This window comes from Austrofundulus limnaeus, unplaced genomic scaffold (assembly GCF_001266775.1).
Source record: "Austrofundulus limnaeus strain Quisiro unplaced genomic scaffold, Austrofundulus_limnaeus-1.0 Scaffold48, whole genome shotgun sequence".
Classification (NCBI taxonomy): Eukaryota; Metazoa; Chordata; class Actinopteri; order Cyprinodontiformes; family Rivulidae; genus Austrofundulus; species Austrofundulus limnaeus.
Window position 1 is genome coordinate 899,854 of NW_013952450.1, and position 18,218 is coordinate 918,071.

The following is an 18,218-nucleotide window of genomic DNA, read 5'->3' on the forward strand; positions in this document are numbered from 1 at the left end:
GACCTATCCACGTCATCATTTACCCAGAATGCTTTGTGTGTAAATAAAATGGCCTGTCCGTGTAATATATTTTTAAACTTTAAGTTAAAAAATTTACAAAACTAAACAGCATACAGAATTTTTACAGTCTTTATTTTACAATTAAAATATATATTTATCAAATAAAGTCTAATGTTACAGCTAATCAGGGATCCCTTTAAGGTGTATGCATTTCTACAATGCAGRTTACTTCCATTTGCAACACTTAAACAGTATTTTTAAATGCCCTGACATGGTTCAAACACACACTGTTGTTGTGAATTATGCACTTATGTTTCTGCTGCAGGTGTGACCTGTGTGGGCGCTCCTACCGCCACGCTGGTTCCCTCCTCAACCACAAGAAGTCCCACTCTGAGCACCTTCACCACTGCACCTTGTGTCTGCAGACGTTTCCCGACGCTCTCGCTCTGCAGGCGCACTCCCAGATGAGGCGGCAGTGTTGTCCCGAGTGCGGCAAGACCTTCTGTCTGGTGTCGCACCTGCAGAGCCACATGCAGACGCACTCGAAGGAACAGGTCGTAGTCTGCGGTCTCTGCCGGCAGAGCTTTCCCGACGCAGCCGCCTACCGGGAGCACCGTGACGCACACCACGCGATCCAGGACCCCCGTCATCAGGACGTGCGCCAGCCTGTGGAGACGAACTCCTGCTGGGATTTGGGAATAAATCAGTCCGTGGGGCCGGCGGAGGCGGTTGACCAGGTTCCGCCTCCTTTGGCTCACGTTCCAGAAGGCGTCGCGGATTCGCAGAGCAACGACGCCTCCGCAGCGGAGGAGAAGGGCCACGTCTGCGAGCACTGCGGCCGCTCGTACCGCCACGCCGGTTCCCTCCTAAACCACAAGAACAGCCACAAGACGGGCTCCTTCTTCTGCGCAGTCTGCCAGAAAGAGTTCACCAACCTGATGGCCCTCAAAAACCAYCGCCGCATCCACACGGAGCCGAAGCGCTACCAGTGCCTGGAGTGCGGCAAGGCGTTCCGCGTGTCCACTCAGCTCATCTGTCACCGGAGGATACACACTAAGGAGAAGCCCTTCGCCTGCCTGCTGTGCGACAAGAGCTTCTCCAGCAAGTCCAACCTGCGGCACCATCAGAAGATGCACCCGGACACCACCCCGACCTACGACTCCTCGTTCAGCATCGACACGAACGCCTTCATGGACCTGGATATGGAGTCGTTTTTATAAAGCAGTGCTCTCAAACACACAGGACGAGGGGTTGTTTCTGAGTTTTTCCTTTCTGCCAGCAGTTGTAAAGCAGTATTTCTTGTTTTCAGGAAGTGTTCCTTGTTTAAAGAAACCCACATTTCATCACCTAACTTCCAGTCTTACCTCAGAAGAAATCATCTCTGTTAATTAAGACTTGAATGTTCACGAATACGCAGGGTCTTTAAAACAGAGCAGACTCTGCTCATTCCTCTGTTAAAAAAACACATAAAAAAACAACTAACCAACCAAAGTGAACAGAAACCTGCAGTCTAAGTTTATTTAAAATAACGTTTTGTAAAGCAGAACTTTTCAAACTCTTGCCATGTATAATAGATCTGTTCAGTGCCTCCGCAAGTTTTAGGAATCTAATATACAAACTATATTTATCTGTGAATAGTTTGGTTTCTTTTGCAGTCAGTTGCATTGGGAATTCACAGAAAGTAGCGTTATTTTTCAGTTAAATACCTCCTGGGTGTGTGTTCCTCAAGTAAATATTCATCTAATAATGTTTCAAGTTCACACTGACACTGTAGGCTAAAGTGGATGTATTTATTTATTTGTTATTTATGTGCATATTTAATTCGAAGAATGTTCCATGAATGCTGCATTAACTCGTAGCTTTTACGGACCTCCCCATCAGTCGGCTTACGTCTCATTTGTTTAATAAAATGAGCCAAGGATGACATGATATGGGATCAGGGTAAACCTTCAAAAAGGAGCTAACCCGKTGTGTTAACCATTGTTCACCATCAGTAAAGGTTTGCCTCACTTGTGCCATTTTAACACTTTTGTGTTTCATTTTTTTTTCTGCTTTGCCACCAGAGTCACTCCAGCTCCTTTAACACTGCATGCTGTAATCTTTCTTAACCCTTTGAGAAGCAAGAGTTTAGTAGAAGTGCCTGTGCCTAAAATGTAAGTCGACTGTAGCAGTTTGATGTGAACAAACCTCTCACTTAACTTTAGTTTGTATAGCTTCTTAGTGACGAACTTAACTTCAAGTAGTTGATAATTGTAGATTGTTATGCTCTATATAAAACAAGCCTCAGTTAAAGCTAAGCACAAGTATTAATGTAAACCAAACAGGTTTTATCTTCACTGTACAAGTTTATGAATCGCCTGTTATGTCATTAACATGCATTTGTGTTTTTTTTTTTCCACACACACACAGTCGTCAGACTTTGTTCATTGAGTTTCTTTTCACAGGACGAACAAAAGTGAACAGACGGCCTTTGTTCTCATTAATTGAAATCTTTGTTTTATGCCTTAAATGTTGCATTCTGTGTATAAATTTGTTTATCCTTTGCCAGAAATACCTCAAAAGTACTGCCTACATAACAAATGCTACTTAATGCAGATGAGTTGTTGAGAGAAACACTAAAACGCCACGTGGTTACAGAAGTGTTAGAACCTTCGCGTTTTACTTCTAGATTATCATTTCCTCCGTGACGAAGTGCCATGTCTTTGGTTTGTTTTTTAGATTTTTATTTGCACGTTTTACATCCTTTATGTTGCAGACCAGTTTCTCGGTCGAGCAGCGGTTTGCTGAATATTTCACCCCAAATGGTGAAAAAGGTTGAGCAATATGTTCAAACGTGTCGTTTCAGTGCATAAAGCGAAGATTTTATGCTCATGTTTTGATTTACTGTTCTTTGAAATAGCACCAGATTAAGGCTCATGTTTGCATTTCCCTCTACCAACATTGTTACGTTATTTAAAAACCTAATAAATTAGATAAGTAACATTTTATATGTCATGGTTATTTTTTTTAAAAAAGGGCGAGGCGGGGTACATCTACATGAGAGTAAACAAAACTATTTGATTGCAACTAAACTTTACTGTAGTTGATGTTCATCAGTCTGGTTATATTGGAAAGTGTTTTTAAAACTCCATAAAAATGAAATTAGGATCAAGGTTAGTTATTTCATTAAAAACGTGTTTGAATATGTTGCAGCTCATCTTTTCAAAGATTGTGTGACTCAAAATTGTTTTTACTTTTTGTTAGAACATAGTTAACGAGCAAACTTTTCAAATTAAAAGCCTATGCATATTACCTTCCTCCACTACTGCCTGAGTTTTAAACTTAAGATCATTTTATGTTAAACAACAGTTACAGCTCAGCCGTTTTGAACGTTTATAACTTAATGTGATATTGTGTGTGTTTAGGGAATGACTCTCAGCTACTACCACAACAAATGTTACTTCAAAATCTATAACTCASGCATCTGTAGCCATTTTTGTCTCGTTAACTGTGGCGGCCATCTTGAATCAGGTTTCTCAGTTGAAGACATGCAGACAGCGAGTTTCATTAAAATCTTGCATTAGATATTTTGCTAATAGACAAATGAACACACAGCAAAGACAATTACCAGCAGATATATTGTTGCAACTCGATACACTTTTACCAATAAGCATTAAAGGAATAGTTCAAWTTTTTTCAAGTAATGAGCAAATATTTTACTACATTACTCAAAAAGACTGCACAAGGACTGCTACAGCTATCTGCTGCTGCTGGGATTTCTATGTAAATGATAGTGTAACTGTCATTGTAGTCAATTTTTTTTAATCTTATAATTTGAATCTTGGAAATTTCAAAACAATTTGTGCAACCACTGTTTTATATGTTTTTACATATACTTGGCAGAATTCTGGCTTGTAGCTGTCTTTGTCCTCGCAAATAACGAAACTATATAAACACCCACAAAATGCAAAATTCAGAGCAATGGTTTATTAAATTTAGTTGTATGAATCAGTGGCTTTTTAAGATTAAAGATGTTTCTGTTCAAACTAGCCTTTAACTTGTCCATCTAATAAGAATTACACATTTTCAACAGATATTTGTTAAAAATGCCACTTTAAAACATCTGAGTTATCACTTTGAATGTTTTTAATCATTTAAATGCTCACAAAGAAGGGATTTGATTTTTTTTTCAGAATAAGAACTTGCAATATTAAAATTGTCAGTTTTATTGTGAAAATATATTTGCTACACAAAGCAGTTTATAGGTCTGAAGTTAATAAAGAAAGCCAGTGCATGTATGTTAAAGGAATAACAACTAGAACAAAACTAGCAAAAAGGTAGAAAGAAAGGCAGAGGTTAGTTATTGCTCAGTAACATGGCTGGTCGCATGGAAGTTTCACAAAAATCTTCACTGGAGTCCCTTTGAAATGTCCTCGTCCACTCACAGTTGATGCATTGCAACACTGCAAGATGCCTCAAAATAAATAATATAAACATCTAAAAAAACAATAAAGTATCTGTGAAAATCTGAAATGTTTTCCTTATGTTGTTGCCATGAGGCAAGCTGTTAAACCACAAAATAAAAAAGACCTGAAACATCGCAGGTCTCTAAATATTGCAAGAGTTCTGGAGAAACATTTGAAAATTCAAAGAAAAAAATATATATATATATACACAGAAAATGAAGAACAATCCAGCCCAACATGGGTTTTGCAGCAAGTTTCCCAATCATAAACATTTGTTTCAACTTGTTGCAGAACTGTAAAGACTTAATAAAAAAGGTCAAAGTTCACCAAACGCTGCGAATGTGACGCTCCAACCGAAGCACTGTAGGTCGTTTTCCTGCCTGCATTGCATTCCTCACAGCATTCCCACATGTTAGCAGTTTGTATGTCTAGTGTTTCAAACACGCTGTCCTACAAGCACCGAGACGAGAAGGATGCTGCTGTAATGGACGTAGCACCGTCTCTTAGAAAACTTAGTAACAATTCCTTTAAAAAAAAAAACTAAAAAAATGGAATGACCTGAAATCTGTTGGTCTCAGGAGCCAGAAACACAGTGCACAAGTTCAGCTTCATCACGGTATCAGCTGCTTAAAAAGGACAGGTACATGGACGTTCTGGCGGGGACAGAGAACACATTTCACCTAAAACTTGCTACATTCAAACGGCCTTAATGTGCCACACAAGTCTTCCTCACGTGCACGTTTAGGTGCAGCTTTTTYTGAWAAAARRRRMMRRMMCMCYMCCCCCCCCCACACACACACACACCCCACCCCTGCTGTCTAACCCTGGGATCAAGCTGCAGCTTGGCTATAAAGACTTGACCGTGTTACATTCACTACAGTCCGGCTGGAATTAAAGACGTAGTTCTAACAAAACCGAACATCATTAGACCTGAAAATAAAAAAAGGTCCTCCAGGCTGGAATCTCGACTGAACGAAGTACAAAAAAAAGGCACTTATTCTAAACACGATGCCACAAGCTCATTTGATGTGACTATACCTACAAAGATGCTGGTTGGAAGTCCTGCGGTCAGCTACAGGACCTGCACTGAGCTTGAGAACAGCTCTTCAACAAACAGTTTTAATAAGTTAAAACGGTCAGATTCTGGCCAAACTACATCGTAGGGTTAAGGTGTACAGTTCCTGGTCCAGAGGTTCCCCCGTCGGGTTCCATTGCTTCAGTCACGTCCGTTTCCAGAGGAAGATGAGGCTGTGGAGACCAGCACAGTCGTTCAAATCAACATCCTTCACATCATGTCAAAATAAAGGAAGATTTTTTTTTACGTTAAAGACAAGASAGGATCAATCAGACTAGCATGATCTTTCACAAACAATTTAATGGCACTCTTTTTAGTTTTGATTCAAAGTTCTATTTGTGTTTTATGTTTTTTAACTAAAACAGTTTTTAATAACCCAAGAAAATATGGACGCCTCCAGAAACCTTTCAGAGGGGTCAGAAGGAGGACACTTCTAATCTTGTTTGTGTCGTTTATTTCAAATGTGTTACCTATTTACAATCATTTAAGCAAATAATAAAGAAAGAAGAAAGAAAATTACAAAGTGCACAGGTATTTCACACTTTTTGTGCAGCTCGTGTCGAAAAAAGGAGTGAGAAGAAGTTTATACTTTTTTAACCCCACCCCTTAACCATTGGTTATTAATTTTTTACTAATCTAATTCCTTACATTAATACATTAATATAACCCAATGGAATAAATATAGATATTTACAATATTCAAATACGTTTTCTTACTACAGGCTTTTGTCATATTTTATTTTTATATTTTCTGAAAATAATTTCTTTATACTTTCTTTTAAAACAATTTTACATTTGGGCATTGCTTCAGCTCCACACTCAAATTGTTCCACATTTTCTCTCCACACAAACAAACACAATAACCCTTAAACTGTAACATCGTTCCTTTTTTTTTTTTTTTTAGATAAATTTTTACGCTTGGCTCTAAACAAAATTTGTAGGGTTTGGAACTTTATCGGGTCTGGAAATTTTCATATTTTGTAGTGTTTGTATGATCTCTGTAGCCTGAGTTGTGAACAGTGCTAACTGATTTTTTTCTGGGGTGGCAGACCAAAATATAGGGGCAGCCATATATTAGGGGGGGAATCTTTTACTGTCTCACAGTTTGATTCGATTCTGATTTTTGGGGCCACAATTCGATTCAAATTCAATTTTTCATTCAAAACTGAAAATTGCATTGTACTGATTAATTTCTCCAAATTAAATCACAGTTCTTAGAGAGTGGCGGAGCCAGACATTTTTCACAGGGGTGGCCAGGAAAATTACATCTTTTTTTACTTGAAAGTTTCTGCAGATCTTTGTGTTTTGGTCATTTCCTTATGTCCTCATACAGGCAGTGACTACCTTATAAACATGGGAGTCAGAACCATTTTAAAAGTGGGGGCACACACTATTGGGGGGTCTGGGGTCCTCCACCAGAAATTTTTGAACGAAATACAATAGTTGCCCTTTCCAGCATTCTGGAGTATTTTACCAAGTTGTTAACATTCTTTTACCTACATAAATAAACAATTGATTTAATAATTATTTCAGAGAAAGATTCTTCATTAAACTAGTTTCATTATCCTGTTTTTAAACTCATTGCTATGGCTGAGATAAGGTTGATTAATGTGTCACAATTTATCATATCCTGTGACTTTAGGGGTGCTTTTTACTTTTATATTGTTTATTTACTTATTTTTAATTTTAACACGTCGTTGTACCAAATAATGATCAGCTTCAACTTCATGTTTAAAACTAATATTAATAACTTTACCCAATGAACAGGTGCAATACTGATAACCACCAACAGTGAATTTAAAGGGGCGTTTCACTTTTACTGATTTAGTGATAGGTCTACTCCTAACCAAAAGGGGCAGAGCATCATGCAGCCTTCAGAACGTAAAATGACACTGTGAAACGGTGACAAAAAACAAAACAAAAAACATTTGTCACCATAAGTCAGATTACATATGTTCTGGATATAAAGAAAACAATCACTTCTTTGAGCTTGGTGATGTTTCAAACTGTTAAACACTGCCACCAACTGTTCAGGAGGATTATTACACCCCTAAAGGTTGTTTCACGGTGGAAGGGGTGTGTACAGCAGGGTGGCCAATGGGGTGGCCATGGCCACCCCTGGCCACCCCCTGGCTCCGCCCCTGCTTAGACAGAGATCATAATCAGCCCATTTCACAGATGATGGGTTTATAAAAGGTGGGATCAGGAATCGACCATGTAAAAGGACCTGTGTTAGTGTAAAACACATTCTGCTGTTGTAATAAAGTGAAGAGATACATACTCAGCTGTTTAAGCCTGATAAAGTGGCCCCGCCGTCTCCTCAATAGGTTCTGTAATAAATCAGGAGAAAACATTATGAGCCCAGGTGTTTTCAATTACATCACTGATGACTCTGTTATTCAGCAGTGCCGTGCTGAGCATTACCGCCCTGACGGCAATGAAAATAAGCCGTTTATTCCTTTAATTATTTACACCTGCCTCCCCTGCTGTGTCATCATGTCATAATGGCTTCAGCCAAGGGCAGCTCGCTGTGTCTCAATTCCGATTAACTTCATGTTTTTACTTTGTGTTGTCATAGAGTTTGTGTTGTTGATGTTGAACCAAAGCAAATGCTCATCATGGGGATAATAATTAATAATGAATCCATCTATACACCGTGGCTGATGAAAACTGTGCGTTTTACCACGTAGGGGTCGTTTGTGCGACTTGCGTCGATGCACCATGATTCCGATGATGAGCGCGGCGCCGATCAGAACCACGGCCAGGACAGAGAAACTGGTGATCGCTGCAAGTTTCCACACATCTGGCATCTCCTCCACAAATTTACCTGGGAAAGAAAAGGATTTGCCTGCTCAGAGAAGCTTCAGCAGCAGCACTGAAGCAGAGGGCACATTTRTGAACATTGTTTTCCTGTTATTTTCATGCCCCTATGTTTTAAATTTTCATTTATTTTTGCAATCTAACTAGCCTATTTCTGCATACTCTACTATTTCAGCCATTTACACATCATAATCTGAAGCTCTTTCAGTAAATGACTGCTGCAACTCCTAGTTTTAGTAACCTTTACACTTTCTAAAATGGAAACTTTATTTACAAATATTTGCCCAAAAGAAAGAAATACATTAAACTTTCCTCAAGATGCTCAAAAACATTGTTCTCTTTAAACATTGGCTTCAGCCTCCTGCTGTGTTTTTCTCTTCTTTAGCTTTTAGCTATCTTATCTTATCCTTCTTTTAGACAGTTTTTGGCTACTTTTAGCTAGTCTTTTGCTAGTTTTAGCTTTAGCTAGCACTGTATGACTTTTACCTATTACCTATTACATTTAGCTACCTTTAGCTTCTAAGCTACCGTTTTGATTCATTCAGCTAGGCTTTTGCTATTTTTGGCTTTTAGTTAACATCATCTAAGTTTTTCTTTGCGCTTTGCTACTTTGAGTTTCATCCTTACAATTAATGGAAATATTTTACTTTTTAAAAAGAAGATTTGGAAACTTCTGATCCTGACTTTTTGAGTACAACAATTTTTTGTAGCGCAAAACCAAATTTAATGCGAAAAGCTGGTCAAAATTATTAACAAATAAACACATTTGCAGTGTAGAAAAAAATTAAACAAACTTTTAGCTGTACATCTACAGTCCTAATTACTATTTATGTTCTAATATGCATAACTGCAGTTTTGATTTTTGATTTGTTTTGTAGTTTTGTTCGTTAAATGCAAGAATGACACACAAAAAGCACAAACTGAAAATAACTGAATATTGTAACGTCATAAAAACTTTACAGCATCTCACATGTGTTGCACGATGGGGTCTTGGGGTACTGCTTGCAGGATGCACAGGGAACACAAAACCCCAAATCTGAGCTCCAAAACTCAGAGTTGGGACACTGACCTGCAGACAGACACACAACATAGCGCTATAGTCACTGGAGTACAAACTACAGCAGGTAAAACGAACAAACGCAGGAACTAAATCAAAAGCACAAACATTATTGCCTACTTTTTTGGATGACAGGTGATAAAAAAAAATACAATATTACAAATTAAAATTTGCTGATATCAGAAACACATTGAAAGTCTTTTTTTTCATTAAAACAAGCTCCTATAAACTAGGGCTGTGTATTGGCAAGAATTTGGCGATACGATACATATCATAACAGAGGGGTCACGATACGATATATCCCGATATATTGGGATACTGTAAGCAAGGCGATATATTGCGATTTTTTTGTCCAAAAATTCTATTAAATAAAAACTTCTTACTGAAAAAAAAAAAAAAGAAAACCTAATGTTTACTTACATTGCTAATGCTACCCTTACTCTCTGGCGCTCAAGAGGTAGAGGAGCCAAATGGCTGGCTCACTGCTGCCAACTAGTGGTCAGAGGCTGAACTACAACATAAAAATGAACGGTTGGCAAGAAGGTTGACATTTTAAACCTTAATAAAAAAATCGATACAGGGCTTTAGAATATCGATACAGTATTGGGAAATGAAATATCGCGATATTTCAGTGTATCGATATTTTCTTACACCCCTACTATAAACTAAACCAGGTGTCGTGGGAGAAATTCTGTTTTGATCAGCCTACAGCTAAAACTCTAACCCAACCATGACACGAGGCTTAGTTTTTCTTCATCTAAAATGAAAGTGGGAAATTCCTCTGAGAGGCAACCTGCTGATGCAGACTCAGTCACTTTGGGTACAAAACAATACTTCTCTCTCTCTCTCTCTCTCTGTTTTATGAACCTTTTCCTCAGAACTGTTTTGCTGTCGTGTTCAGCTTCTGAGAAGAAATGACTGTTCCTGGCCGTGACAGAGCTGAGCAGGTTTCTCACATGTTGAGGCAACAGCAAAGACCGTCAACCTCAAAAAAGTGGCGAGTGTGAGCAGCAGCAGCGTGCGGAGTGTTTAGAGGGGGGGTGCTTCTGGTTGAGAGCACGAAAACGTGACGACCTTCACAGTACATGTATGTAACAAGGAAGCAGGCGATGGACAGCATGATAATCTTTCTTCCTTGTCCGTGTCTTGCGTGTATTTGCATTTAGAATATGGTGATAAGAAGGGAACACCTCAGGCGTGGAATGAGTCAGCCTGAAACAGAGAGAGGTTAAATCACCACAGAAACTATCGGAGGCCTGAGTCTGACGTAAACCCCAGCTGGTTGAATGAAGTGTGTGGGAAACTGCATCACGGACAACAAAACCGTGAAGAGAAGAAAAGCTGCTCCCTTTGACAGGTTAAGTCACAAAAAGAMGAGAAAAGCTTCAACTTTACTCAGATGAGTGAAATTATTTGGTTAAAAAAAACTCGGTGCAGTGATTTTGAGCTGAGCAGCAGTGACATACAGTGGTAGATAAAGATATTTAGACTATAACTAGGTTACTTATTTAGCGTTGYCTGTGGAGACAACCTTGTATGCCTGTTAGCAAAATATCTCATGAACCACTGRATGTATTGTAATGCAACTTTCAGAGAATAACCATCAAATGCACCTCTACAGCTGAATAATGTTTGGAGTCATCCTGATTCAAGATGGCTGCCACAGTCAACTGAATATAAAAAAAAATAAATGGCTATAACTCTTGTCAGTTTTGCAGAAATACATCTGAATTATGGTGTGGTAGTAGATGAGAATCACATAAAACCTATACTCTGAGCATTTACAGATTGCTCAAGCTGTTTCTTTAAAACGGTGACATTAAATAGTTGAATTTAACTGTCTGTTAGCAAAATATCTCGTGAATCAGCACACGGGTTTTAAAGAAACTTTCAGAAAATAATCTCTGGATGGACATCTACAACTTGTTCATTTTTGGAGCCAATCCAATTAAAGATGGCCGCCACAACTAACCAGATTTAGGAAACACTACAACAGTTTTGCAGATTTTGAGCTCAAATCTGAAGCTATGCATTCCTTCAAAAACTTTAATCTGTATATTATCCTTGTTTTTGATCAAACGCATTTCGAGGCTCGATCCTTCTTTCAACGGTCAGGTTTTTGGGAAATTCCAGCCTTGCATTGTTTCAAATCCATCAGAGCAGGCGGAACCTTAACTCTGGAAAAAGTTTACATCTGCCTGATTAGTGTCATCACTCACATCATGAGGAAATGTGAACTTCAGGCGCAGAGCTGTGTGAGTAAGCCTCGTGTTATCTCCTGAGTGTGGGTCGCAGTGGAAGGCAGCTGCAGCAGGAAGACGCCTGCTCACACACTCATGTTTGYGGTATTTTGACCTCCCCGGCTTCTCCTGCTTATGTTACGGCCACATGCCTGGAGACCCTCAGAGACTCCCCGCCCTCCGAGCAGAGCCGCCCCCCCACGACTCGTTCCACAGTCACTTCAGTGAAAGTGTGTCACGCTTTTGTGTAAGCAGCGCCGCTCATTTCCAGGGTCGACATCATCCGAATGGACTGCAGCTCCGGCAGGAAGTGAACCGTGACTGATGCCTGACCTCTGCTCAAACGTGAAGCTGTTAAGACTTAAAAACTTAAACCGGTTTACAGCACAGGTGGAAGGGCTTTTACAGTTTTTTTTCTTTATTATTATTATTATTATTCCAGAGGACCATTGTGACTTCATTCTTGGCTTCACTCAGTCAGTGTTACAGATATGTTTGGTGTGGTCGTAGCTGAGACTAATTCAAACTCCTTATTGCGCAACATCTTTGCTTAACYTTGGCACTGACTGCTGGTGTCAACCCTCTCTCTGTTAGCAAAATATCTCGTGAACAGCCTGATAGATTCTAATAAAACTCTCAGAAAGTAATCATTACATGTATACCTACAACTGATTAACTTTTGGAATCGGTCCAATTCTAGATGGCTGCCGCAGCTACTCAACCAGAACCAGCAAAAAAACACCCACAACTCTGTTGTATTTATATTAAAAGTGTTTTGCTCGTTAATTTCTTTTTAGTTTAGCGTACCTGCCATGCTCGGTCAAAATAAAAATATATAATAAATATAACAATGCTATTAATAAATATTTAATCATTCCTGTAGTTATTCATTCTAACAATTCATTTAAACATCAAGTCTTTGGTGAAAAGAAAGTGTTTAGTTTTTAGTGCTTTTCTGTCTGAGGTGTTGAGGGGATCCGTTTTGGTGGYCTTAGGATCGCATCTCTGCTTTTTGCGGATGATGTGGTCHTGTTGGCTTCATCGGAAYGAGATCTGCAGCTCTCGCTGGAGCGRTTCGCGGCCGAGTGCGAAGCGGCCGGGATGAGGCTCAGTGCCTCCAAATCCGAGGCCATGGTCTTGAGCCGGAAAAGGGCAGAGTGCCTTTTCCGGGTCAGGGGGGTCGCCCTGTCTCAAGTGGAGGAGTTTAAGTATCTGGGGATCTTGTTCACGAATGGGGGAAGAACGGAGCGGGAGATCGACAGGCGGATTGGCGCAGCGTCTGCTGTAAAGCGGGCGCTGTACCGGTCCGTCGTGGTGAAGAGAGAGCTGAGTCAGAAAGCGAAGCTCTCGATTTACCGGTCGATCTACGTTCCTACCCTCATCTATGGTCACGAGCTTTGGGTCGTGACCGAAAGAACGAGGTCCCGGATACAAGCGGCCGAAATGGGTTTCCTCCGCAGGGTGGCTGGGCTCTCCTTAGGGATAGGGTGAGAAGCTCGGTCATCCAGGAGGGACTCAGAGTAGAGCCGCTGCTCCTCCACGTCGAGAGGAGCCAGTTGAGGTGGCTCGGGCATCTGGTAAGGATGCCTCCTGGACGCCTCCCTGGTGAGGTGTTCCGGGCACGTCCCACTGGGAGGAGGCCCCGAGGAAGACCCAGGACACGCTGGAGGGACTATGTCTCTCRGCTGGCCTRGGAACGCCTTGGAKTTCCCCCGGAGGAGCTGGAAGAAGTGGCTGGGGAGAGGGAGGTCTGGGCCTCCCTTCTGAAGCTGCTGCCCCCGCGACCCGACCCCGGATAGGCGGGAGAAAATGGATGGATGGATGGATGCTTTTCTGTCATCCTTAATGTTTGTTCATCAGCACCAAATTGGACTTCAAAAACTTGATCTAACGATTATTTAAATCTATTTTAGTTAAACATTGTCTCTTCTCTAAAGTAGTTAAAAAAGGCAGTGCAGATGTTTTTAGGGGGGCTGGATTAAGATGGTTCTAAAGGTGGTTTTTGTCCCTGAGCTGAAGCTGTTCCACTGGTTGGTGACTCAACATGAAATCTGTTTTGACCAAGTGACCAGCTGTCGTGTTCTGGACTTGCAGGTTTTTTGAAAACCAACTCTGCATTCAACTGCATTCTTGGCAGCGCACATTATTTTGTCATCAGCCTCCACCTCCACCCCTTATTGTACCCATCGCCGCAGCTGCCCCCACATTTATGATTTAATCTGCTGGAGCATAGGCGTAATTTGCAGGTGGGGGGTTAGGGGGGTTATGACCCCCACAATAATTTGATCTAGTTGATATAACCCCCCCAATAAAACATAATTTTGCTGTAACAATAAAAATTAACTGGTTAAATACACAGCTGCAACTCTTGTTGTTTTTAGTTAACTTTGACCTGATTTCAAAATTTACAATGTCACATAATATATGTGATATGTGCACATTTAAGCATAATTGTTGAAAATAACATGCAGGGTTTTAGTCTGCCTTTGTCACATTATGGCTAGATTGTGTTGTATTTTTTCCTGGACAAATTGTAGTGCACCAGGTAAATACATACTTTTGGAAATTTTAGAATGTAGGTATGACATATAATGCATCCTAAAAATGTCAAATATTTGTTACTTATGGAAAAAAAGAAGGGTAAGCCTTTTCTTATCTGTTGAACTGACGTGAAACAGAAAAGGTGCAGAGTAAATACAAAAAAAACCTGGAAAGTTAAGTAAATCAAAGCAAAAGCCTTAAAATATATATTTATCTCCTAAATATCTTGAATGGTTTTACAAAAGTAAACAACTCAATAAATAAATAGAGAGYATACCCCCCCAATGGTAGACCTAAAGTTACGTCCTTGTGCTGGAGTACACTTCTGAAATGCAGGCAGGCAGGTTTGGACAAATCATTTACAAATTACAAATTATATATCGGTTTCGTAGATGGACATTCCCAGAAAGCGCCAGTGGAAGTGCCAAAATACAACTCAAGCATTCTCGTGTCGGGTTGTAAGACGTTCACGACCACTTTGAGACTAGAGAAAAAAAAACTTGTCACATAAATTTTCTGAATATGTTTAAAACTCAAGTGACTGACGCGACTCACGCTCCAAGAACCCTGAATACATCTCGAGACATCCTGGAAACGCCCTCACGATGCTGCTTGCTAACTAGTCGCAGCCCGGTGAGATCAGGACCACTTCTGGCCCTCGGGCCTCCTTTTGATGGTTTAAAGCAGTAGTTCTCAACTGTTGGTCAAAAACAAACAACATTTGAGTGACTAAATTACTTTGACAGTATCGTTAGAAATCCCATCATATTAGTTAAAGCTACACATTCTGAGTCTTTTTGAAACTAATTATTATTTTTTAAACTTTTTAAAGTCATGTTTGTGAATGAACGCACTGCTGAGTTTGTTTTAAAAAAAGGCTGAATTTGAAGAGTTTCGGTTTGAATTATTTCTGCTCTATTGTCGCCACTTGCTGGTTGTTTTGGTTCATCATTATTAATTTTTTAGGTGCTGGCACAGATCTTCCTCCATCAGTGATGCTGGTCAGGACCTGTCAGTAAGAGGTGATGCAGCTGAGAACTACTTTAGTTCCTGTTTAGGTTTAATTTACAGACTGATGAATGTTGTTTTATTGTGCAAAAAGGYCTGTGTTTGTTKTTCCAAAACCTCTACAGTTTTAAAATGTGTTTTTAGTGGATTATCCTCAGCTGATGAGCAGATGTAGATTAACATTATTTAGACTTCAACAGGAACTTGATGATCTTCTATCCTGGGGTGGCTGATCTCCTCTGGGATTAAAACACAAACTTCAAAGAAAAGTTTGGGAAAGAGTCCAAACCATGTTTCCTTTTTTTTTTTTTTTTTGATTTACATTGTTAAAAAGGCATCTCTTTGTGCAAAATGGACACATGCGGAGCNGGATTAAAACACAAACTTCAAAGAAAAGTTTGGGAAAGAGGCCAAACCATTTTTTTTTTTTTTTTTTTTTTTTCCCTGAAACACATTGTTAAAAAAGCATCTCTTTGTGCAAAATGGACACATGCGGAGCAGCCTGTCGGTGCGGCCTGTCCTCCTCACCGAGGGGGCACGGATGGTTGGAGGTGGCGGGGCTGAAATCAGGAGACAGGAATGCGGAACCGGTGAGACCCGCAGCTGGGTCGGAGGGAAGCGGCTCCGGTTCGGACTCATGTTCACACAAACTCAACCCCGACCCAAGTGGGAAAACCTGACACTGCATTCGGCTCAAAAAAGTTCAAAACTATTAGAATAAAACTCGTGCTTTATTTACTCACTTTTCTCCGCGCACGCGCCGCGGAGGCTGGCCACAGCCGCGATAAGAAAGCCGCACAGGAGGGTCAGAGCCATGACGACGAGCTGCTCGCTGCTTCCCGAAAGTTCATCTGACGAACAAACAAATCCGTGCTGCTGCTCCTCAGGATGGAAAAGCGAGCATCAGAGTGAGTCACGCGGAGGAGTCTGCGCCTTGTTTTAACAGCGCGCGCGCACACACCCACGCTGAACAGTCCAGCTCCGATGAGTCATTTCCTATGTTTCTGTGTGTGTGTGAGAGCAGGAAACTCCTCAGCCACAGCGTTTTGTTTCACTTCGAGTGAAAGTTTCGCTTTAAACACCTCAGGTTGGAAGCCTTTAAATCCATATATATCATAATTTATGGACGCGCCCTGCGTTATCTTTTATTTGTCTCCATTTGTTGTTGACCTCTTGGATTCATGGTGTTCTCATTGTTTTTACCACGCCTGTCGACGTCAGTCTGCAACCCCCGAGCCAAAAAACACAGCTCCTCTGGCAGGGGTCTGAGGTACAGAAGGGAGCTGGGGAGAAACAGATGACACTCACTAAAAGAAAGAAAGAAAAGAAAAAAACACATTTTTCAAGAGCTATGGGAAAGTGTGCTGAGAGCTTTAATCAGCTTCATGTCTGAGACATTATCAGCAGCTATAAAAGAGGTGGTCTGTGTGTGGACACTGACTCAGGGTGGTGTTATTAAGGCCTGAGCTTGGGTGTAGCCTGCCGCTGCACAAATATGCAACAACAAAAGCCAGTGGACACACACTCTGGAGCCTGCCCCAGTCCCAGGACCGTCTCACGTGTCCATTTAAAAAGCCCAGCATACCTTGAGGGAAAGCATATCACCCCCTCCTTATATGAGCTTTAATCACCTTATGATGTCGTTTTAGTTTTGTCGTGAGAGGTCGTGCTCAGAGTTCGATTAGGGGACGACTCTCAGCTACTACCACACCAAGTTTTCACTCAATATTCGTAAAAATCGAGTTCTCGCTATTTTTTTGTGTTTTGCTAAGGTCGATAAGCTGTAGCTGCCATCGCACTGGATGAAGGTCCAGTTTGAACAAAATCTACCCGATGGCTCGTGAGATATTTTGCTAACAGACTACGCGACACCAACACTTAAAAACAAAGGTCTTGCATAACATGCAACACTTTAATGTTGGGTAGGAGTCTCAGCTTACAGGACACAAAGGTTTAGCTCTCCGTGTCTGTAACACTTCAAACTTGTCTCGCTCACTCACAGACACACACACACAAACATGATTGCCTTTGGGGGCGATAATGAGGACCATACGTTACATCTGCTCTGTGACGCACAGATATAAACAACCTACTAATGTATTTATGGCAAGTTATTTGTGCTGCCCAGCCTTTTACCCATCATTATTCTGCAACAGGATGGCCAATTCCTCAGGAAGTCTCAGCTAACTGTTCCCAAATGCCTAATACTTTTCTTTTCTCTCTCTCTCTCTCGTTCCCCACATGCGCTCATCTCCTCTGCAGCCTGGAACTTCTTGTGAGTGTTACACGGTGTGAACCGCCTTTCCCACAAGCACCAACGTCAAACAGATGCTGACTTAACTCCCAGTAAACAGTTCACATCATCAGATCGGAGTGAGAGAGAGAGAGAAAAAAAAGGGAGGTTTTCATTGGCGCAATTAAGTTAAGAGGCGTGTTGTTGCGCAGATGTTTTTGTACTCCGCTGTCACGGCTAACGTTAAGGAATAAAGCGCCGGAGGAGGACCTGGAGCCGCGCTAAGGACACCCATATGAGCTGACTTTCCACTGCAGTGATTTCACCAGTAATGAGGCACTATAAGCTGCAGATGTTGTGTCAAAACTCTCCAACTGGAGCCATGGCAACGCGATGAACACACACACACACAGAGGAGCTTGCCCAAGGTGATCCAAACCCTCCCGTATGTGCTGAGCGAGTGCCAGACGCTCTGATGTCTCTCAGGCATTGTTAATGCTATAGCCTGAGCRACTACGTAAGATGAATCTGGCTGTTGGTCCTCGCAGATTGGAAACATATTTAGCTTTAAACATGCAACCCTGGAGTCTGTAAGGGACGGCTTATTTTAATTTAGAAATTTGAGCTTCACCGATCTTAAAGGATTTTTTTTTCTTCCAACACCAGCAGGACAAAACAGTTCAAAGAAGCACTTCAATTTGATCAAGTGCGGTTCAGTTTTTCTATACATTAAAAAAAAGAAAAACTTTAAAAAGATCTGTGACATCAGCTGAAATAAAAGCAACTCAGAGCAGCACATG

The 18,218-nt window shown here is 40.8% G+C and overlaps 2 protein-coding genes across 5 annotated transcripts in view; one reads left to right on the forward strand and one right to left on the reverse strand.

Moving 5' to 3' along the window:
• znf646 (zinc finger protein 646) overlaps nucleotides 1-3,182 on the forward strand; it is a 10,834-nt gene extending 7,652 nt beyond the window's left edge. For all 4 annotated transcript variants that reach the window (XM_014008148.1, XM_014008147.1, XM_014008150.1 and 1 more), the window contains one exon: nucleotides 326-3,182. In XM_014008148.1, the coding sequence (XP_013863602.1) occupies nucleotides 326-1,220 (895 nt within the window). In that variant the 3' untranslated portion in view covers nucleotides 1,221-3,182. The remainder of the gene's footprint in view (nucleotides 1-325) is intronic.
• Nucleotides 3,183-5,241: 2,059 nt separating this feature from the next.
• On the reverse strand, nucleotides 5,242-16,412 carry si:rp71-1c10.7 (tumor necrosis factor receptor superfamily member 12A). The gene is made up of 5 exons (XM_014008159.1): nucleotides 15,929-16,412; nucleotides 9,310-9,408; nucleotides 8,203-8,346; nucleotides 7,801-7,849; nucleotides 5,242-5,693 (listed from the first exon to the last, which is right to left on the reverse strand). Exons 1-4 carry the CDS (start codon nucleotides 15,999-16,001, stop codon nucleotides 7,809-7,811), a joined length of 357 nt encoding a protein of 118 aa, XP_013863613.1. The 5' UTR covers nucleotides 16,002-16,412; the 3' UTR covers nucleotides 5,242-5,693; nucleotides 7,801-7,808.
• Between the last annotated feature and the right edge of the window lie 1,806 nt (nucleotides 16,413-18,218).